At 43.0% G+C, this 24440-nt stretch overlaps 1 protein-coding gene across 1 annotated transcript in view; it reads left to right on the forward strand.

Moving 5' to 3' along the window:
* Nucleotides 1-21366: 21366 nt before the first annotated feature.
* Nucleotides 21367-24440, forward strand: part of LOC122550681 (E3 ubiquitin-protein ligase SH3RF3-like) — a 372141-nt gene continuing 369067 nt past the window's right edge. The window contains exon 1 of the mRNA XM_043691783.1: nt 21367-22207. Coding sequence (XP_043547718.1) covers nt 21830-22207 — 378 coding nt within the window. The 5' untranslated portion in view covers nt 21367-21829. The remainder of the gene's footprint in view (nt 22208-24440) is intronic.

Below are 24440 nucleotides of genomic sequence, written 5' to 3' on the forward strand. Positions count from 1 at the left end.
TCTGTGGGAGTTGTATGTACATTTTCTTCCTTGACAAAATGATGCTTGTTATTGTCAATCACATGCATTTTAATTTGACAATTATTTGAAAATTCTCGCCAGCTTTCTTCAAGAATTCCCGCTGAGATAGCAAACTTTCAGTTTCTACATGCGCAATGTGGGATGCTTATTTATTTAATTGAAATCTTCCATGATTAGACAATGCTGCAGATTGCCATTCCCTTTTAAGAAATAATCTCGTGAGGTGACTAAACCTTATTCAGTGTTGGAAAGCGGGATCCAAAATTAAAGAACTGCCGTCACTATGTGTGTTACTTTCTTTGAAACATTCACACGTCTGGTAGCATCTGTGAAGAGAGAAACAAAGTGAATCTTAGGGGCCAGTGGTTTGAGCAGTGTGGGCTATGGTGAAGTGTGTGGCAGAATTAGACAAGAAGTTCAGTGAGGCCCATTTTGACATCAAAATCATCTCACTCCATCTTTTAAGCTTTTCACAAGTTACATGGTGAGATTCTCACTAGGCAGTAGCAGGATGCCAATTGATGTCATGACTGATTGTTAAACGCCTTGTTAGCTGTCAGAAAAATACAACAAAGAAACCAGAGTAGACAGATGGTTGCATTGATGCAGCTTCTGGACAATGAGGGCCAAAGTACTCCATCTGCCTGTCTGCGTTGCTCCCTATGCATTTGGTTGAACTCCCTGGTTGCCATAACCACTGGATCACGTACTGCCTGATCCTGATCAAGTGGCTGGTCTCTGTCAGTGTCTGAGAGCTCGTAGACTGGGGTAGCTCTACCTTGACCAACTGCAGAGCTGTCACAGTGAGGTGTTCACTAGCTTGTGGATCTACACTCTCTATGTGTATGGTTCCCACCAAAGTGTCGGTATTTGGCTGGTGGTGGTAGTCTTGCCAAAGCTTCCTCTGAGGTGTTAATAGTCTTATTCTCAGAGGTGCGGGAGGGCAGTTTTCTGTAAATGTTCCTTCTCTGCAGGGATCACCAGGAAGCGTACGAAATTTGCACGAGAGAGAAGGTATTGCAGCCAGAGTGCAGTATGATGATTGAAAGTTATAGTGGGGGTAATGGGAGAATGAGCAGCATGTGTGGCACAGTGGTTAACACTGCTACCTCATAACGCTGATAACCCAGGTTTGATTTTAGCCATGGGTGACTGTCTGTGTAGAGTTTGCATGTTCTCTCTGTATCTGCATGGGTTTCCTCCTACAGTCCAAAGATGTGCAGTTGAAGTGGATTGATCATGCTAAGTTGTTTGTAGTGTCTGAGGATGTGCAGGCTACGTGGAATGCTGGGGTAGGCATCTGGGTGGGATGCTTTCTAGAGGGTTGGGCTGAATAGCCTCTTTCTGCACTGTAGTGATTCTAATGGTATTGAGATAAGGACTGACTGTTCAGTGAAACATGAATGTCTCTGCATTCCCTCAGGAGTCATCTTGAGGTGGATGAGGGCCAAGATTCTCTCCTCTTCAGCATCTCAAGAAGGGTCACTGGACTCAAATGTTAACTTTGTTTGTTTCTCCACAGATGCTGCCAGACATGCTGAGTTTTTCCAGCATTTTCTGTTATTATTTCAGATCTCTGACATCTGTAGTATTTGGCATTTAATTCATTTGAAACATTTCCGGTTGCTGTTTGGCTGACTTTCTATTATTCCAAATTCTATTATTCTATCCTCTGCCAAGCACATCATTTTATTTAAATCGACATTTACAACATTCTACAGGATGTTTCAGCTTCTTTTCATACCTCACCTCTCCCGATCTCTCTAATTTCTTTTAGATCCATAAACCACTGAGATAATTTTATCATTGCTGACTTCATTGTCATTGAACAAAGATATACTATAAATTCGTAGTTTACAACCTTTTAATGTGCTCCTAAAGGGCATTATTCAATCTAAAGCAGACACCCATTAAAACCTCCAGGCCATAAATGAGTTTGAAATTAGGCCAGATGCTTCCACCTTGGATGTCTGATTACAATCATAGAAATTCTACGTTGGTGTTATGTTGCTATTTAACCATGGGAAACTAGCTTTACCTTCAGGAAATGACCCCAACATAGAGCTTTATTTGGCTATCATCAGCACTTGCCCCGCTATGTAGCTGTACTGTTGATATGGGTGGTCCAGTTAAGTTTCTATGATTCTGATCAATAGTGACTCCAGGAAATTCTTGATGGAGGATTCTAAGATGTTGATGTCATGAAGGGGCATCTGAGCCATTTTCATTTGTAAATTATCATTTTCATTTCAAATGTATTGCCTGCTATTATAAACCTAAACCTCAATATTTAATACTTTCTTTATTATTGAAAGAATTGTATTTAGAACTTCACTTCCGACCTTAGAGAGGAGGTATTTGATAAAATAGCTGATGAAAATTGAGTTGTAGATACTTGCCTGAGGAACCTTTATAGTACTGGGGCTAGAATGGTTGGCTACTCAAACATTGCATCCTCCCTCTGCCATATATGACTGTAACCAATGGAGAATATTAAGCCAGGGGTGATAGAGGTTTAGAACTTGCCTCCATAAATGTTGGATGATGCTGGTTCAATTTGCAATTTTAAATCTGAGACTGGAAAACTTAAATTAGCCAAAGGTAATAAGGGACTTAACACAAAAATGAGTACATGGAATTAGGTTACAGATCAGTCATGACTTTATTAAATGCTGGAACATGTTTAAAAAACTAAATGGTCAACTACTCCAGAGATCACCAATTACATAGATACCAGTCTTCAATTTGATTTGCATGATAGCAAGAAATGGCTAAACTCACTGAATAGAACAATTACTGCTGGCCCTGACAATATCTTGACTGTAGTGCCAAAGATTTGTGCTCCAGAACTACCTCTACCTTCAGACAAGCTGCTCCAGAACAGGTATAGTCTTGATATCTGCCCAGCAAAGAGGAAAATTATCCAGATGTATTATTCATCTTGATACCCCCACTGTCCCAATCTATCTGCTCTTTTAAGTGATATAAGGTGACATTACTAGTACTCTCTGCTCATTCCTGAAGAAGGGCCTGTGCCCGAAACGTCGAATCTCCTGTTCCCTGGATGCTGCCTGACCTGCTGTGCTGTTCCAGCAATAAAGTTTCAACTTTGATCTCCAGCATCTGCAGACCTCACTTTCTCCTCGACATTACTAGTACTACCAAGGGAGCATATTCACCAATAATCTGCTCACTGACAATTTAACCAAACTGGACCTCTTGACTCCAGGCCTCATTACTGCATTAGTTCAAACACGAAAGCTGAATTCCAGACGGCACCTTGAATGACTGCCTCGAGGCAGCATTTGACCAAGTCTGGTATCAACAAGTTCAAGTAAAGTTGAAATCATTGGAAATGAACGGAAACTTTCTATTCTTTGGATTCATACTTGGCTCAAAAAAATAGATGATTGTGGTTGTTAGATACCAGTCAGCTTAGACCCAGGAGTTCCTCAGGATAATGACTTTAGCCCAACAATCTCCAACTGCTTCATCAATGATCTTCCTTTCATCATAAAGTCAGAAGTGTGATGTTCACTGATGACTGCACAATGCTTTGTTCTGTTTTCAATAACTCAAATAGTTGAAACAAGACTTTTGAAATATTCTAACCTCATTTATTAAGTGACAAGAAACATTTGCTATTCAAAAGTGCTAAGCAATGGCCATCTTCAAGAGTGAATCTAATCAACTCCCCTTGACATTCAATAACACTATCATCTATGAATAATGTTTTATTGTATGTATGGGTCAAAACAGCTTGAGTTGTCAAGTTCTTCTTGAGTTCAAAATGCTTTATTTAAAACCCTATATTTACAGCATTTGCAGCATAATAAATAAGCACATTATCATAAATTTTGATAGAGCTTCTTTCCCCTTAATCATGTGACAGTGGCATTATACATCATTAAACCCCACCATCATTATACATTCCACAACTTTCTCATTACTCAGCACTTCCCCCAAATCTGTAACTCTCTTATGAACATTTTCCTCCAAGATTTCATATTTCACAGCTTTCGCTAAATGGTGTGCTTTGCCCAATCTCCCTAATTTAGTTTTGATCTCATTCTGAAGTCCTGGATACACTACATTTATCCTTTCCTTGATCTGAGAGTTTCCTTCTTGGGTGGTTGCAGAATTTTGTAGTTCCTCTTTTGCTTCTGAGAAATAATCCCATATTTCACACTTCAATGACATCAAAGCATTATAATTTCTCATCATCCCTTTATCGATTCTAACACTATACGACCTTGGCTGATTGAATTTTTTTATACGATCATTCTTTCTCTCTGTGTGATCTCTTTTTCATGTTTTACGACTACTGACATGTAGGCTTTAGCCTCTCCTTTGAAGTCTAAATCTCTCTCTGTTTAGAATAGTGGATATTTAACTTGAATAAAATTGCATTCAGGTTCAAATGTCTTGAATGACTTATTTGAAATTTGCTGTCCATTGCCTTGAACTACAACATCTGGTGTGCCATGCACTGAGAAGATTTTCTTGAGTGATTCTATCACTGCTTTTGCTCTGATCTTGAGTAGCAGTCGATGGCGGTAATGATGACCTTGCTTTTCAACTTGAATAAAGCCACTCCCTAATGGTCCATGATCTTGATGGAAAAAGTGAAGATAAAAGTGGTTTGTTCTTCTCTTCACCATACATGAAATGCAATTGTTCATCATTTCTTGCATGGAGTTTGAAATCCTTTGCCACCAGACTGACTGCTGCACCCTAGCACAAGATTTTATAATGCCCAAAGAATCCAGATAATGTCTCTGAATAATTTCAATCTAAATGCTCCTTGCATCACAAATCTCTCTTAGAAAACTAGCAAGTCTTTGATAACAGTAAGGTGTCTATGCTGCTCAAAGTGCTGATGTAGTGTACTAATCTTCATGTCTAGTCTGGGCAGCTTCTAAACATGATTTTCTTATCCAGCGAGATTCTACATCACACTTTTGTATTCCCAGATTTTTTTCAGTTTCTCTCTGTAGCCAATAAATAATTTATGACTTATGACATATGAGCTTCAAACTGTTCTGTGAAGTCTAAGTCTGCTTTCTCTGTTGCATTTATTGGTATTCTTCACAGTGTGCTGTCATCTGGTGCTTCCATTCAGTATTTTCAGTTACTGAGATGTACCTCGTTCAGCCCAAAATCCTAGATAGCATCCTGGTTATTCCTTTTGCATTCAGAAGGGCAGCCAATGGTCTACAATTTGTTTCTATTTTAAACTGAAGGCCTATTACATAATCTGAAAAATGTTTGCTTGCCCATATTCCTGTTCAAGCTTCTTTTTCACTCGGTGCATGTCAATATTCCATCTTGGTGAGTAATTTAGAAGCATTGATCTATACTTTCCACTTGAAAGCATACTGCCCCCATTCCTGTTGAAACTTGATCAGCTGCAATTATTACTATAAACATTTACTATAAACCGACCGACTCCCACAGCTACTTAGACTACACCTCCTCCCACCCTACCCCCTGTAAAAACGCCATCCCATATTCCCAATTCCTTCGTCTCCGCCGCATCTGCTCCCAGGAGGACCAGTTCCAAATCCGTACAATCCAGATGCCTCCTTCTTCAAGGACCGCAATTTCCCCCCAGACGTGGTCGACGATGCCCTCCACCACACCCATGGTAGGCTTATGCGTAAAGTCAGGGAGGCATGGGATAGAGGGAAATTTGGCCAATTGGATAGAAAACTGGCTAACTGGTCGAAGTCGGAGAGTGGTGGTAGATGGTAAATATTCAGCCTGGAGTCCAGTTACAAGTGGAGCTCCGCAGGGATCTGTTCTGGGTCCTCTGCTGTTTGTAATTTTTATTAATGACTTGGATTAGGGAGTCGAAGGGTGGGTCAGTAAATTTGCAGACGATACGAAGATTGGAGTTGTGGATAGTGAGGAGGGCTGTTGTTGGCTGCAAAGGGACTTAGATATGATGGAGAGCTGGGCTGAGGAGTGGCAGATGGAGTTCAACCCTGCCAAGTGTGAGGTTGTCCATTTTGGAAAGACAAATAAAAATGCGGAATACAGGGTTAATGGTAGGGTTCTTAGTGAGGTGGAGGAACAGAGGGATCTTGGGGTCTATGTTCATAGATCTTTGAAAGTTGCCACTCAGGGGGACCTCTCCGCCCCCACCCCAGTCTGACCTATCACCCTCACCTTGACCTCTTCCACGTATCACATTTCCGACGCCCCTCCCCCAAGTCACTCCTCCCTACCTTTTATCTTAGCCTGCTGGGCACACTTTCCTCATTCCTGAAGAAGGGCTTAGCCCGAAACGTCGATTCTCTTGTTCCTTGGATGCTGCCTGACTTGCTGCACTTTTCCAGCAACACATTTTCAGCTGCAATTATGGTTGGTAATGCAAATCAAAATCTATTAGGGTTTGTGATGAGAACAGAAGTTGTTGGATTTTGTCAAATGCTCTTTCCTGGTCAAAGTTCCAATGTCATTGTTGACTGTCATGATTTGGAGGTGCTGGCGTTGGACTGGGGTGTACAAAGTTAAAAATTGCACAATACCAGGCTATAGTCCAACAGGTTTAATTGGAAGCACCAGCTTTCGGAGTGCTGCTCCTTCATCTGGAGCAGTGCTCTAAAAGCTAGTGCTTCCAAGTAAACCTGTTGGACTATAACCTGGTGTTGTGTGATTTTTAACATTGTGGTAAAAACAATGACTGCAGATGCTGGAAACCAGATTCTGGATCAGTGGTGCTGGAAGAGCACAGCAATTCAGGCAGCATCCGATGAGCAGCAAAATCGACGTTTCGGGCAAAAGCCCTTCATCAGGAATTTTTAACATTGTTGACTGTGGATTAGAAGCTGTCTCATTTACTTTCTCTAAGTTTGTCAAAAACTTTCACATTGGTTTACCATCCCAAGGAATCTTTGAAGCTTGGTGATGGAAATTGTCTAATGGTCTTGATTTTCTGCGATAACAACAGCTTGAATCATATGCTTAAGAGATTTTATTTTCAATTATATGGAATCATATTTCTTAGTCAATCTTAATCCTGCATTCTGATGTACTTGCATTACTGTTCTAACTCTTCAGTGAGATTCTTCTTTTGTGACTCCATGTATTAGTATGTGATTCCTGTGATATATTATCCCATGTCTGCCTTCCATTGTGTTTGATATTGTTGTTTTAAAAAATTCTGGCACAGATACTATTTCAAAGGGAACTTGTTAAGCAATGTGCCAAATATAATAAAGGTAAGATAATTTCCAGCATTCCCTATTTGCATCCAATTTGGTGATTAGGGTACTCGGAGATATTTCTACAGGACTTTCATCTACTGAAGTCATTAGGTGAATCTCACATTCCACTGCTTTATTCAATGTTGTTCAATCCATGTCGATTCTTACTGAATCATTAAGTTTTCATTTTGCAACCCTTCCTGAACACGATCTTGTTGGTACTCTATGTAATGAACTTATTTTATGCCTGAGCATTGAGTGTATTTCTTCTTTAATCTTCTGCAACAGTGGGTGTGGCTCTTCTTGATTGGTAAAGACAAATTGACCATCCAATCTACCCTCCAGCAAACGTGCTGCCCTGCCTCGAGTGATCTACTAGCCTAGCAATGCATACTGCTTCTTCCAGCATCAAATCCTCACAGATGTTACCATAAATAGTGGAAATATGCAAGGGATTGAAGGTTAGGGATGATATTTCCAATACACAGGTGACATGTTTGCAATATTTTGAATCCCCAGCTGTATCAAAGAATTTATTTACAAGACTTAATAGACCATAAGACCATAAGACCATAAGACATAGGAGTGGAAGTAAGGCCATTCGGCCCATCGAGTCCACTCCGCCATTCAATCATGGCTGATGCGCATTTCAGCTCCACTTACCAGCGTTCTCCCCGTAGCCCTTAATTCCTCGAGACAACAAGAATCTATCAATCTCGGCCTTGAAGACATTTAGCGTCCCGGCTTCCACTGCACTCCGTGGCAATGAATTCCACAGGCCCACCACTCTCTGGCTGAAGAAATGTCTCCGCATTTCTGTTCTGAAATGACCCCCTCTAATTCTAAGGCTGTGTCCACGGGTCCTCGTTTAACTGAAACAAGGAAACAATTTCCTAGCATCCACCTTTTCCAAGCCATGTATTATTTTGTACATCTCTATTAAGTCTCCCCTTAATCTTCTAAACTCCAAAGAATACAATCCCAGTATCCTCAGCCGTTCCTCATACTTTAGACCTGTCATTCCAGGGATCATCCATGTGAATCTCCACTGGACACGTTCCAGTGCCAGTATGTCCTTCCTGACGTGTGGGGACCAAAACTGGACACAGTACTCCAAATGGGGCCTAACCAGAGCTTTATAAAGTCTCAGTAGCACAACAGTGCTTTTATATTCCAACCCTCTTGAGATAAGAGACAACATTGCATTCGCTTTCTTAATCACGGACTCAACCTGCATGTTTACCTTTAGAGAATCCTCGACTAGCACTCCCAGATCCCTTTGTGCTTTGGCTTTATTAATTTTCTCACCATTTAGAAAGTAGTCTATGCTTTTATTATTTTTGCCAAAGTGCAAGACCTCGCACTTGCTCAAATTCCATCAGCCATTTCCTGGACCACTCTCCCAACCGGTCTAGATCCTTCTGTAGCCTCCCCACTTCCTCAGTACCACCTGCCTGTCCACCTAACTTCGTATCATCGGCAAACTTCGCGAGAAGTCTAGGTAGACCACATCCACTGGGTTTCCCTGGTCTAACCTACTTGTTACCTCTTCAAAAAATTCTAACAGGTTTGTCAGGCATGACCTCCCTTTACTAAATCCATGTTGACTTGTTCTAATCAGACTCTGCTCTTCCAAGAATTTCGAAACCTCATCCTTAATGATGGATTCTAGAATTTTACCAACAACCGAGGTTAAGCTGGTTGGCCTATAATTTTCCATCTTTTGCCTTGGTCCTTTCTTGAACAAGGGGGTTACAACAGCCATCTTCCAATCATCCGGGACCTTTCCTGACTCCAGTGACTCTTGAAAGATCTCAACCAATGCCTCTGCTATTTCCTCAGCCACCTCTCTCAGAACTCTAGGGTGTATCCCATCGGGGCCAGGAGATTTATCAATTTTAAGACTTTTTAACTTTTCTAGCACTATCTCTTTCGTAATGGCAACCATACTCAACTCAGCCCCGTGCCACCCTTTAATTTTTGGGATATTACTCATGTCTTCCACTGTGAAAACTGACGCAAAGTACTTGTTAAGTTCTCCTGCTATTTCCTTATCTCCCATCACTAGGCTTCCTGCATCAGTTTGAAGTGGCCCAATGTCTACTTTAGACTTCAAATTTACATTTGAAACGGAGCAATCAAATGAACTCCTTTCATCGATTTATTAGTTGAGATATCTGCCAATGTGTTCTCTACTTCTGTCCAGAAAAAGTTTCCATTTACTGTCAGTTTAAGTGTTGAAATTCCCTTTAGTTCCATGCTGTACAAAATCAATCTTATTGACAACCGAATGATTTTTTGCCAGGACCTCCACCAGAAGGGGCTGATGGTGAGGGTGGACAGCTGGAGCAGTGGAATGGACTCTCACTGGAAACGAAAGCTGTCATTTATGGAATAAGGGATGATGGAAAAGGGAAGGATTACTCAATCCAATGTATCCTACAGAGATTTTTCCACAAATATTTAGTAAACAGCTCCATGTTTATTCTTAATTCTCTTCATGTTTGTAATGACCTAATACCAGTAGAATAAAGAACCCTTGCTTCATTTCCTTTGGGGCTTCCATGTGTTCAAAGCTCATGTTACAATAGGGTCCTAGTCATCTGTTCATGGTGTGAGAAAATGCTGAGAGAGAGCATTTCAAAACTTTCTTTCATGATAATGGCTACTCTGATTCCCACACCGACTGAGGTTATTATGAGGAACTCTATCTCAACAGCCCCCCTTACCTGATGTATGGCGACCCTCAGGTTAAACCCTCCAACAGTTGTCTCATTCTAATGAGAGCAAGGCCAAATGGTCCTCTGGTACTACAGTAACTTTATTGTTTACCTTGACCCTGAGCATCATTCACTGCATATCCTAAAAACTTGTGAAAACAGCCTGTGACCATCACTTTAACTCTAAGTATTACCCGGTCTATATGAGATTACCCTGGGAGGAGAAAGTGTGTCAAAAATTTACACAAAAATTGAAGCTAGCTGTTTCACATTGCTAATTTGTAGTAGACACTCAAGTGGTTTCCTCCACCAATAGGCTGCTGTCATCAAGCTAAAAACATGGTTTGCTGACCACACAAAGGAATGACATGATATTCCTGTTTCAGTGCCCAGGTTGACACTAGAAGTGTTGACCCTATGCCCCAGTGACTGACGGACCTTAGTAAACAGCATGCCATGTTGACCATTTGCAGTGTGCCATTCAAGCTTAACCAGCCTGTGCTTGCAAGCTTCATTCTGCACAGACTATAGCTAGGCAGTGACACTGGACATTCAATGCTGTGTTGCTGATGCTCTCACTTGTTGCTGCGCTCAGTGGTGGCATTCACAATACATTTGGCCAAGATGAAACAGTGTTTAAAGCAGAGGCAGGAAAAGCAGGCAAGTGAGGAGAGAACAAGAGGAGGGGGTTTGACAGGATGGAAGATATTAAAACACAAAAGGGATGCCTCTGCAAGGCTAAGGAGGCTAACAGTGCACCAGGAACAAAAGATGCATTCAGAGGAGATGCAAATGATAACAGCAAAATCATTACCAATATCTAGGGTTGAATTTTGCCCTCTTTGGTGTGGCACAATTAATGGCAAGAAAATGCAATGAGATTGGAAAAATCACAGTCCAGAAGTTGAGAAAGGTTTTTTTTCTGGTGTTCCCCTCAAGACTTTAATGGCAACTTCTGAATTTTATCATTGAGGAGCATCTACCTTAGTTCCATGTAATTGCATATCATTAAAGCCCCATATGCTGAAATTCCTGGCATGTAACTCAAAATTAATAATCTGGAATTAAGAGTCTAACGATGACCATGAATCCATTGTCGATTGTTGGAAAATCCTACCTGGTTCACTAATGTCCTTCAGGGAAGGAAACTGCCATCCTTACCTGGTCTGGCCTCAGCAATGTTGTTAACTCATAGCTGTTAGCTGGGCAATTAGGGATGGGCAGTAAATGCTGGCCTAGCCAGTGACACTCTCATCCTGTGAATGAATAATAAAACAAAACCTGCCTTCTGTAACTTTTCAATTGCCTATCAAGGCTATTGTCATCCAACTGCTTCTTTAAAACAATGTTGTTGCATGGCCACCATCCTCCTTGAGTCTTTGTCACAAACCAGCAGCCTCACCACATCATCATGCCCACTGTCAGACTAACTCAGATACACCTTTAATCCTTCATTTTAGAGTTCAGGGACACCTATGGTTTGCCTACTTCTGCTAGGTCACTTTGAATGCAGAAGCAGTCACAGATTTCATGCATTTACAAAAGATGCTTTTGTGTTGACATGGACATGCATCTCATGGCTCTTAGCTTGTTTTTTCAGCACTCACTAACTTTGCCACTTACTTGGAGGATCGTAGCTTCTGTATACTTCACATTGTTCTCTGAGCATATGTTCTCTGACTTCAGCACCTACTTACTGACTGCCTACCTCTGTGTGACTTGCATTGCCTTTTATCATAGAGGGAGAGGCAAACTGCATGTGATACAAGCAGCATTGAACACTGATAGGAAGTGAATATTTGGCTCCAGGCTACAACAATATCAGACCTGCAGAATGTACCAGCAGTATATGCGCCAAACACATGGCATTTGTATCAAACAAATGACCATGTGTGAAAGTCAAGAGCAGCTGTCCTTAGTCGGATGCAGGCTGATTGTAGTCAATCAGGGAACTCCACTACACTCAGTGAAAGGGCTTGTCCAATTCTGACAGTTGATGACAGATTGAAGACAGTCAGACACTTGATCCTACTAGAGTCTGGGATCCACGTCCTTACCATGCATGATTAGCTCAGCAGGTCAGTGCAAACAAACCAGGAATTACAGGCTTGTCAGTCAGGGTTTTGCTGAGATGCAAGTCTGGGTTTGGACCAATTTTTCCTGCAAGGAGACAATGGGATTGACTACAATGGAAGAACGGTTACTGATGGTACTTGAGCTGGAGAGGTTATAAGGTGTCCCCAGTGAGGGAGTAAGAAGTCCAGAGGGCAGAAAGAGTTAATAGGTTTGATGATAAAGTGGGGGAAGAGTCCTTGAGCAAAAAGCTCTCCGTCAAACTGAGAATTTTAGTCCATGATCCGTAGTGAGTTATAGGTGCAATGACAGAATTATTGAATTGAATTATTTACTGTCATATGTATTCAACATAAAGTACAATGAAAGGCTTGTGCCATCGCCATGCATTGGTGCCATTCTCATTAAATTAAAATATAAAATTTGAAAGAAAGATAATTTAAATAGAGTCCGACCTTTCCTTTGATGTTGCTACGGTTTTGCTCTGGGCACACCAGCCCATGCCATGCCACTTGCTCCAGGTTTCACCAGCCAACGCCACTAGAGACCCGCTCCAGTCCATGCCATTCCGCTGCTCCAGACACTGTTGAAGCCACCTTCGGACTGAAAGACTTCTCTTTAGAAGGTGAGTAAAAGCTAAAACTAAAAAAAAACTGAGAAAGAAGGAGAGAAAAGAGAAAAAAAGAGGAAAAGAAGAAGCGATCGAAGAGAATAAACCCGGGCACAGGATTCCAGAAGCTGTCTACTCCTCCAGCACCATCTTGGGGAGATCATAGAGTGAGTGCCAGCACTGAGTGTGTGAGGGAGCAGAGAGAAGATGGTGACACTTACCCTTATGGCGTGCAAAAAACCAGCGACCTTCTCCTTGCACTGCTGGATCTTTCTCTTCACCTGGGACAGAGCAGTGATGGAATTGCAATCTGCACCCAAACGGACTATGAGCTGTTGTGATGGTTGGCGAGAGAATCTACTGCCCTCCTCTCCACCAGTCTGTCCTACAAGATCCCTATGTCCCTGTTGGTGGAGCAGGGAGCAAGACTTTATTTCCTCTGGGCTATGCTTTGAAAGCAATGGCTTGAGTACCACACTGTGAAGGTCAGTCTCTGGCTTATAGCATCTAAAGTGGCTTTGAGTATAGTAACAATGGCATGAAAGCTGGCAGGGTCCCAGCAGTGATGAACACTTCTGTCTCTCCAGCTGCATGAATCCTCATGAGATAGACCCGAGTCTGGATTTGCAAAAGTGGGAGATTGCACGAGAAAAGATGCTCTGAGCCATGGTAAAATAATGAATCTTACTTGACTAAACACTCAGCTAAGGAAATTTCAGCCCCTGGTGTTTTCAAAAATGGGAACAGTAGTTATGATCTGAATTTTTTGGGCTTGTTGATTTGGAAGGCTGAAAGATGAGGTGCTGTTCCTTGGAATTATGTTCAGCATCATTGTAACAATATAAGAGACAGATATGTCAGAATGGGAATGAGGAGAAGAATTAAAATGGCAAGTGATCGAAAATATAGGGACACGCTCATGTACTGAATGTAAGTCCCTTAATTTGCATCTGGTCTCCAAAATGTAGAGAGCCTGCACTATAAGTAGCAAATACCTCCAGTAAATTGATAGAAATTCAATTACTGTTTCAGCTGGAAAGAACGTTTGGAGTCCAGGATGATAGGAAACGAGTTGAAAGGATAGGTGTTGCATCTCCTGCATTTACACAGAAGATGTTTGTGTAAAGCAGAGCTGATGTTGTTATGACTAGAAGAGTGGAAAATGGCTTGTTAGGAACAGCTCCATAGAGGGAAGGACCTCTTCAGAATAAGGAAAGATGGACAGGAGTTTGTTGGTGGCAGAAATGGAGAAAGATATTTAAAACTCATGGGGTGGAATCTGAAAGCATCATCATTCTGGAAAAGAGCAGAAAGAGAGAGGTGCAGGAAATGTGATGGATACAGTTGTGTGCCCTATCAACCATAGTTTAGAATCATTGTTTCACGAATGAGGAGAATATATCAGAAATACTGGTGCAATAACTGGAATTGTCCAGAATAGAAAGAAAGGAACAGAAACCTTACAGGAAGTAGGATGGGAGGAAATGCAATCACACTTAACTAATTGAGTCTTATAGTTGATGTTGGTAGACAACCATCTCCGGAAATGCAGACATAGACATCAAAGAAGAGAAAAGTTGGAAATGTACCATTAAATAATTTATGTGTGTGAAGTTAGGAATAGGAAACAAAGTTGATAAAACTTTCCAGTTCAGGATAGAGCAAGAAGTGGCACTGGTACACCCTTCAATGTATCAGAAAACAAGGTGAGGGAAGGAACCTGCACAGGACCAGGAGAAAGAATGCTCCATCATGTCCCACAAAACCTTTCAATTTGGAGGAAGGAAGTGCAGTGAAAGGTGAAGCTATTCAAGGCAAGGACTGGTTCAGCTAGGCAGGGTATCTGGGAGGGGTTTGGCCTGCATTCATTTATTTGCCACCACTGATTGCAGGTAGATGTACTGGGATAAAGAGTTTCACTCTGATTCATTAGTTATGGAACCTTTTGTCTTTGATCTATTGGCTTTTAATACTTAGCATGGAGGTTGTTCTGTGTGGTTGCTTCACTGAATTAATACTTCGTTCTGAGCTTTGACTGGCATTGGGTACCCCATACACTGTATTCAAAAAGAACGGATTTCCAATGAACACAGTCCGCCAATTTCTCAGTAACAAGCAGATAAAACACATCCAGAAACCCCAGCCACTCTCCCCTACATCAAAGAAATGGCATACCCCTTGGCATCATGGTAGCCCACAAACCCATCAACACACTAAAACAGCAGCTAACGAACATAAAAGACCCTATACAGACAACAAGCAAAACTAATGTCATATACAAAATACCGTGCAAGGACTGTAACAAACACTACATTGGACAAACAGGCAGAAAACTAGCCACCAGGATACATGGACATCAACTAGCCACAAAATGACATGACCCTCTCTCACTAGTATCCTTACATACAGCTGAGGAAGGACATCACTTCGACTGGGACAACACACCCACCTTAGGACAAGCCAAACAGAGACACACGCGAGAATTCCTGGAAGCATGGCATTCCAACCAGAACTCTATGCACAAACACATTGACTTGGACCCAATTTACCACCCCTGAGAAAAAGAACAGGAAATGACATCACCACAGGAAATGACATTACCAACCCAAAGAAACCCAAACATGTAAATAGAAAACAGGAATCATCAGCAGTGCTTTGTCTGGAGGCTCACTAAAGATGTTACCTAGTATGGTGGTGAAACATCTGTAAATGAACCTTCCAGCTCAGCGAGCAAACCTACATCCAGAAAGCAGAATTGTGAATTTTCCTGATATCTCAGTCAGTACTGTTCATTCAATTGTGTGATGGTGCTGTCAATTTAGCAAGGTTATTTTCTCCTTAGCTTTTTTATGAGAGATAATAAAAACAGAAGTGCCAAGGGACCCATGAAGTGTCTCGTGTAACATTGGAGTGGTGAGTTCTCCCAGTTCAGGTTTTTCTGGTTTGGCTTTAGCTGTGGCAGTCACAAGGTGCTTGAGTCCAGAAAAGTTGCAAGCTTCAGCAAATGATCTCTGACTGATTTTTCTCTCTGAAATTTCTTTGGTTGTTGCTCCCTCCTGCCTGTAAGAATGTGTGTTTGAATTTACCTTTTTGCCAAAGGGTGTGTTTAGGGGATGTCACTGGATTGGAACAGTTCCTTAGTTAAGTTGCTGTATCAGGTCGGTTAAGTTTCCCAATATTTAAGTTGTTCTAAATTCTGTTTTCCTTTGTTTGTGTTTCAACTGGAGTGTTTAAATAAATTATGTTTTGCTTAACGTCGAGTGGTTTGACCAGCTGCATCACTCCTGGAATATCCACTTCGGACCTGCCTTTAAAATAAGAAAAGGTTAGGGTCTAGGCTACCTTCTTTAAAATATTTTGAGGGGGGTCTGGCCTGGTCCATCCATAACAGTCGACACAACCAAAAAGTGTTCGACATTCGTACTGGAGGCATTTTATGATTCATCTCATTCCTTGCATTTATAACTTGTGTTTATATTTGCATTTATATTTTCTTTATATTTTCCGACACCCCTCCCCCAAGTCCCTCCTCCCTACCTTTTATCTTAGCCTGCTTGACAAACTTTCCTCATTCCTGAAGAAGGGCTTATGCCCGAAACGTCGATTCTCCTGCTCCTTGGATGCTGCCTGACCTGCTGCGCTTTTCCCGCAACACATTTTCAGCTCTGATCTCCAGCATCTGCAGACCTCACTTTCTCCTTTATATTTTCTTTCACAACCTCAGGAAATTCCAAGCTACTTTACAACAAACCAGTTTCAAATATCACTGCTGTTATAGTATAGGAAATATGGCCAAATAGCAAAGGGACTAATGACAAGATAATCTAATTCAAAGATGTTAATTGAGAGATATGATGTGGAGGTACCGATGTTGGACTGGGGTGGACAAAATCAGAAGTCACATGGCACCAGGTTATAATCCAACAGGTTTATTTGAAATCAGAAGCTTTTAAGGCACTGCTCCTTTATCAGGTGAAGTGGATGGATGTGCACAGGCACAGACTATATAGGTGAAGAGATAATGATAAGGTGATTCCAGGTAATTAAGAGTGTGAACAAATAGTGTGAGTGGAGTGTTGACAGGCTGAAAAACAAGTCTTTGCAGGTGATCAGAAGTGTCAAATGGTGTGAGTAAACAGCTGAATAGCAAGTGAAGGGATGATCTATGAAGCAATTAATTATGAAAGGGATAATTACAAAAAATCAAAAATAAGATGGTGCTATAGATGGTTGTCTCTAGCAGCATCTTCTTTTTCATTATTTACAATTATCTCTCTGCCTTAATTAATTGTTCATAGATCATCTGTTCATTTCCTATTCAGCTGTTGACACTCCACTATTTACACTTATCTCTTGACATTCTTATTTACCTGGGATTATTTTGCCATTATCTCTCTGCCTACATATTCTGTGCACTTCACTCCACTTTACCTGATGAAGGAGCAGCGATCTGAAAGCTTGTGACTTCAAATAAACCTGTTAGACTATAACCTGGTGTCATGTGAATTGAGAGATAAATATTAGTCAGCTCTAAATCTTCTTCAAAAATATTTACTGGGATCTCTCACAGACTGCCACAGTTTAACATTTCATTGGAAATATGGCAGCTTCAACCACGCAGCACTCCCTCAATATTGCATCTCATGATGGGGTTCCTTATCAGTCTACCTGTTTTATGCAAGGCACAACATTAGCTGTCGTCTTGATTGCAAGAGTTGCTAGAATATTGACATATTTAGACATCAGTTTTCCTTTGGGTGTGAATCAGATTTTTTTGTTAGAGTTTGCTTACTCCTTTAAACTTAAACTTTCCTGAGGCATTGAACTTGAGGGGGACTGGTGGCATAGTTGTTTTGTTGCTGGACTCATAATCTAGAGGCTAAAGCTTTGGAGGTTTGAATTCAAATCCCACCACAGCAACGAGTGAAATTTAAATTCAATTAATACATCTGGAATTGAAACCCAGTCTCAGTATAGTGACTTTGAAACGAACATTGTAAAACCTGTCTGGTTCGCTAACATTATAAGAGATAGAAATCTGTCATCCTCACCTGGTCTGCTCTGTTTGACTTCAAATCCACAGCTATGCAGTTGACTCTTAAATACAAACTGCCTTCTGAAACAGCCTAACAAGCTGCTTAATTCAAGCACAACAGGTGATGGGCAACAAATGCTGGCCTTGCCAGTGACATCCACCTCCTATAGAATAATAATGAAAATAAGAAGAAGGCAGTGGACTGTTCATCCAAAGCTGAGAATTTGGTTCATGAGAGCTGAACAAAGTAAACTCCAATAGACTGTTAGGCAGTACTCCAATATATACTGATTACCACATTGCCAGAATATCAGTTGTCCTTTGATGCAGAAAACATCAGGGGTATGTCGAAAAGCATCAAAACACAACAGGTATGTTAGCAAAATGGATCTATTAAAAATAAAGCCAGGGTAAGTCATCACCGACTGCAATATATAGTTGCAGAGATAGATGTAACATTATTGTGAGCTGTATGTCGGCACTTTGAACAACTTCTCCTTTAACCCCTCTCACTTTCTTCAGATCAAAGGTGTTACTATGAGTATCCATATGGGCCCCAGCTATGCCCGCTTCTGTGGGGTACATTGAACATTTCTTTTCCTAGTCTGACTTGCATCCCTCCACACAACTCTTTCTCCAGTCCATCAATGACATCATTAGGGCTACTTCTGTCTCTCATCTAGAATTGGAAAACTTCATCAATATTACTTTCAAATTCTATTCCTTTCTCATTTTCACCTGATCCATCCAGCACTGACACCTCCCTACCCTTCATTGACATCTCTATCTCCATTTCTGGGGATAGGCAGGCCATCAGTATTAATTACAAACTCACCGAATCCAACAGTTATCTGGACTATACATCTTCACACCCTGCAACCTGTAAAGACTTTATTCCATTCTCCTAGTTCCTCCATCTCTGTTGCATATATTCTGATTATACCAACTTCAGTAAGGGAGCCTCTGAAATGTCCATCTTTTCCTAAAGTGAGGATTCCCTGTTACTATGGTTGATAGGGCCCTCAGGTGGGTCTGACCCATTTCCTTCCCTCCCTCAACAGCAATAGAGTCCCCTGTTATCCTTGCTTACCACCCCACCAAACTCTACATCCAAAGGATCATAAGCCACCATTTCTGCCACCTCCAGTGTGATGCCACAATCAGACACATATTCCGCTCCCCCCTCCCTTGTCAGCCTTCCACAGGGACTGTTGCCTTCAGGACACCCTGGCCCAATGCTTTTTCACTCCCAACACATCCTCGCAGCCCCATTGCACCTTCCCCTGCAACCACAGAAGGTGTAACACCCTGCCCACTTACTTCCTCCCTCTCAGTGTCCATCAGCCCAAACACACCTTCGAGGTGAAGCAGTGATTTTCCTGCCCCTCACTCAATCTAGTTTACTGTATTAATTGCTCACAACGTACTCTCCTCTACACCGGGGAGACAAAACGCAGACTGGGTGATCATCTTGCCCTCTTTATCTGTAAAAATGACCCAGAGCTTCCTGCCGGCCACTTCAATATGCCACTGTGTTCCCATGGTAACATTTCTGCCTCAGGCAGTGTTCCAGCAAAGCTCAATGAAAACAGAAGGAACAACACCTCACCTTACAGCCTTCACAAGTCAACACCAAGTTAAACTATTGCAGAACACTCAATTCCTTGTCCATTACCTATCTCCACAACTTTTGGTCCTGTCACAAAAGGGGTTGCTTTCATTATGGCTAACCCATTTTCAACTCTTCATATTGCTCACTATCAGCTGCCTAGTTTCTCTGTCCTGAAGAAGGGCTTATGCTCGAAACGTCAATTCTCCTGTTTCTTAGATGCTGCCTGACCCGCTGCGCTTTTCCAGCAACACATTTTTAAGCTCTGATCTCCAGCATCTGCAGTCCTCACTTTGTCCTGGTTTACTGTCAGCATTTCCTTTCTCCACATTCTTTTCTCCCTCTTCCTCTGTCTCTCTCTTTCTTTGGGTTCCCTCTCCACCTGTCTACTTAGTTTTCCCTGTTCCCTCCACCCCATCAGCAGTAATACCTCCTTCTCCTAACTGCTTCTGCTTCTGAAGAAGGATCATCTGACTTTAAATGTTTCCCTGTTTTCTCTTCACAAATGCTGCCAGACCTGCTGAGGTTCTCCAAACAAATTCTGTTTTTGTTTGTATCAGGACCCAAATAACTTCCTTACTGTGAACTGGTCACTGGATCATCAGCTCCTGGGCATTGACACCCTGTAGTAAGGGGTGACCATCACTGTTGGCCATGACCAATACCTAGATTAGAGTGGTGCTGGAAAAGTACAGCAGGTCAGGCAGGAATGGCTTTTGTCTGAAACGTCGATTTTCCTGTTCCTTGGATGCTGCCTGACCTACTATGCTTTTCCAGCACCACTCTAATCAAGACTCTGATCTCCAGCATCTGCAGTCCTCACTTTTGCCCCATGACCAATACCTGCCTGCCTGTCTGTTTTGAAGAGCCTCCCAACAGATGAGCCGAACCTGAAAAGACCAGAAGAGCTCCCCCTCCCAAAAAAAGTCAGCAAATTCAGCCTAATTTTTCTTCTAAAACAAAGGTGGCAGACTCTGTCATACCAGTCCATACCAGCTTATTCTTAACACACAACTGACCAGCTGGTACAAAGCGTGATCTGACAGGATAGAAAGCTGCTTCCATCCACAACTCATAAATAAAAGCAAATTACTGTGGATGCTGGAATCTGAAACCAAAAGAGAAAATGCTGGAAAATCTCAGCAGGTCTGGCAGCATCTGTAAGGAGAGAAAAGAGCTGACGTTTCGAGTCTAACTGACCCTTTGTCAAAGCCAGTTAGACTCGAAACGTCAGCTCTTTTGTCTCCTTACAGATGCTGCCAGACCTGCTGAGATTTTCCAGCATTTTCTCTTTTGGTTCCATCCACAACTCGTTTGCTCAGTCTGTAGTGTAGCATGCTGCGGTTGATAAAATGACCACCACATTTGGTGAATGAATGAATGAACAGTGAATGAATGAATGAATGAATGAACGAACCTATTTCGGCGCTGTCTTTGTGAGTGTGTGTGTGGTGCCAATTGGAGTGCAGGAGGTTTTGCTGAGCTGAAGTCTCCCCTGAAGAGGGCGACGTGGTCAAACATTTCCCTGGTCTTGCAGCAGCCTGTCTGAGTGGCACGCATTTCCGTCCCTCACTGACGCTGTCTGCGGGGCTGGGGAGAAAGGAACCGACACGGCGGAGGCTGGGGGCAGGGGAGGGGGGAGGGGGGAAAAGGAGGAGGGAAGGGAGAGAGGAATTGACAGATTGAAGGGAGCTGCGCTCCTCACAGCAGCTCTGTGGACAGGTTTCCTGCTCAGCCCCCAGGAGTGGCGAGTCCGCTGAAGTACTTTGAAGTGAGCGGGATCGCTGTGTGCTCGTCCCCCTGAACCGCAGGTCCCAGCAGCTCGACCGGGGGCTTGGCTGGATGCGGCTCCCAGCCTGTGGTCATGGGCAGAACCTTCCCTCGCATGGCAACTGTTCTCTCGGTGTTGTTGTCAGGATCTGCCGTCTTCTTGAAGTGAGGGGGAGGCAAAGATTTCAGAATTAACTCGTTTCGGTGGAGGGTTCAAGTGCCTTGGAAATGGGCAGCCGCTGTTTGATCATGCTGAGCTTTCCCCTTGCAGGAGTCAGAGGGAAGGGGCGGGGTGGGGGGGGGGGGGGGCAGTTTTATTTCTGTTAGAAACGTGAATCCTGACCAGGCAAGAGTGTGGGAAGAGTGAGGTCAGGTCAGATCTGAAAGTGTCAAGGAAGAGGTTGGGAGGAGGACAGCTAAGTCAGATGCTTTTGTTTCATTTCTCTTTCCATTTGTATTTATGTTGCAGCCGCCTGGTCTGAGCCCTGGGAGTTCAGGAGGGGGTTCAGTCTGCATGGGGAGACTTTCAAGGCTGGGTCAGTCGGAGATGGGGATGCGCTGGCAGCCCGCACTCAGTTAGATAGATGCAGCACATTGCTGCTGCTGTTGGGTTCTGACTTTTATTTCCAAAAGAGGGGGGAGGGGAAGGGGGTGGGGGCAGGAATGCAGCGTGTCAGTCAACAGCTGGTTAGGTGGGGGGGTGGAATGTAAGTAAGGGAGAGCACTGTCCCCATTCTCTCCCCCCTCTCCCCTGCCCTCTCCCCTGACCCATGCTTGAAGATGGACGAGTCTTCCCTGCTGGACTTGCTGGAGTGCTCGGTGTGTTTGGAAAGGCTGGACGCTACTGCTAGGGTGCTGCCCTGTCAGCACACCTTCTGCAAGCGCTGCCTGGAGAAGATTGTCAGCTCCAGGAGCGAGCTGCGCTGTCCCGAGTGCCGGATCCTGGTGGACTGTGGCGTGGACGAGCTGCCCGCCAACATCCTGCTGGTGAGACTGTTGGATGGCATTAAACAGAGGCCGAGGAACGGCAGGTCGACCCCTACCTCTGGCCCTGCGTCTTTCCCCTCCGGAGGGAGTGCCGCGTGTCCTGCTCCAGCAGCTCTGGGGACAACAACGAGAGAGCATCCCACAGCCAGTAACCGGAGCTCTCCAGGGAAGGTAATGTGCTGGCTTTATATTTCTGTCACTCCAGTCTACATTGTCTGCTGTGTCATTTACTGTTTTGAGACCATGACAGGCGTAAATCTGGGGCTTCATCTGTTCATTAAACCCTTTGAAAGGAGCACCTCCCAATTTGGGATTATTCACTATTGTCACGGACTTTATACAATCTCCCAGACCAGCTCACAGGATTTGTCTAATTCATGTAAAGGTTCTTGATTTCGCTCCCCTTTTGCTATTCCAGTCTCATTCTTCCCCTTGCAAGTGGTCCAATGTTAATTTTCAGTATGTTCTTCTGGACTGTCAGGAAAGCGATTGTATTCGTGTCTGCGACGATATCTCTGCATGTCCATGTTTCAAAGAATAGCAGACAGTTATAAAATGTGAACCTGCATCAGCCTGTGTCAAAGTGACATAAATGGATTCCCCTACTCAAGAGTTAGACAGCTTTCTGGGCAAGTGCCAGAAAGTTTCACTGAGGTGGATGAAGGCTTCCTGTGAAATGGGATATAACCGACTGACTCTTAAAAAATGTGCTAAGGTTATCAGGTCCCTGAGGGAGGGCCCCACCGCCAAAGCCTGTTCCTTTAGAGAAACAGGAACTCGGGTGACAAACAGGTGGATCAATGAGTGGCTCAGTTTATGCTGCAGTTACTGTATCACCTGAAGCTTTCAACTCTAGGTCAGTTTATTTGCAGAGGTTTAGGAAAAAAACAAGGTATTATATTATCAACTACCTTTTTGGCAGCTTGAAGAATAGATGCAATGTGTGGGTAAGTGGCAGCATGTATTGAGGAAAGTGGTAGCACACTTGAGTGAAGACGAATATTGCAATCCCTGAAAAGGTCAGGCAGCATCTGTGGAGAAGGAAATGGTGTTAGCCTTTCCAGTTTCATATAACGAAAAGATATCTTGCCGAAACATGGAGAGGAATTTTCCCAGACTGGTGGAGGAGGATTTATGTTTGGAAAATTGCAGGAAGTAAATTACATTGGGAATCCCAATGTGGCTTTCCCAGAACTGAATTGGCACTGTAGCAGGAAGCCAGTTGAGACACTTAGGTGTGGCGTTGAAAGGTCAGGAGCAGTCAGATGCTGATGCTGAAAGGAATAGATCCCTCAGGCTAAACTCGATTTTGTATGAGGATAGCAACTTGATATCACATCTCTGAAGTGGCTCAGACGCCACTGAGGGACAAGTGGCCCCTATCTTATTTGTGAGATTGTGCAGCCATGTGCCTGTGCATAGAAGAAAGGCGATTGTATAGCCTGTCCCAGGATGGATGTATTGTCTCGGTTGAACTGGTGTCCCTCCTTATCTGTGTGTAGGATACTAGTGATAGTTGGTTGTGTCTTTTGATGGCTAGTTGAAGAAAAAGACAGAACCAACTATAACTAGTATCCTTACACACAGACAACGAGGGACACCAGTTCGACTGGGACAATACATCCATCCTGGGTTAATACATCCATCCTGGGACAGGTTAAACAAAGACATACACAGGAATTCCTTTGAGGCCTGGCTATCAAACTGGAACACCATTGATATGGACCCCATTTACCAACTTCTCAGAAAAAGAACCAGAAATGATATCACCCACCACAACAGACACATAATTAGAAAGTGGGACAGTACATCAGTGCTTCAACAGAGGCTCACAGATGATGTTACCTAGCATGGTGACGAAACATCTGAGAACAAACCTTCCAGCTCAGTAAGCAAACTTACAACCTGAACCACAACCTGAGCTACAAATCACTGAGGTATCACACTCAGTACAGGGTCTCTAGGCTAAGGGTCAGCTTCCTGGACCTCTCTTAGTCAAAGTGCCCCAATGATTCCCACAGCTTGTGGTCACAGACCTCTGCACGCTGTCAAAGGAAGAGGCACCAGTAGACGCCCACTGCCCAAGCCTATCAAAATGACCAAAGCCCTCAATTACTTTCAAGTCATCGAGTTTTTACAGTATGAGAAAAGACCCTTCAGCCTATCATGCACATAGCAGTCATCCATTTTCCAGCGCTTCGCCTGTAATCTTGTATGCTATGGTGTTTCAAGTGCTTATGGGTGGGAACCTTCCAGATACCCACAATGCTCTGGGTGAAAAGCTTTATCTTCAAACTTCCTCTAACCCCTGTGCTCTTTTCATTAAAACTGTGCGCCCTGGTTATTGACACCTCCACTATTGGGGAAAGTTTCTCCCTATCTACTCTGTCAATGCCGCTCAGAT

This window comes from Chiloscyllium plagiosum, chromosome 6, assembly GCF_004010195.1.
Source record: "Chiloscyllium plagiosum isolate BGI_BamShark_2017 chromosome 6, ASM401019v2, whole genome shotgun sequence".
Classification (NCBI taxonomy): domain Eukaryota; kingdom Metazoa; phylum Chordata; class Chondrichthyes; order Orectolobiformes; family Hemiscylliidae; genus Chiloscyllium; species Chiloscyllium plagiosum.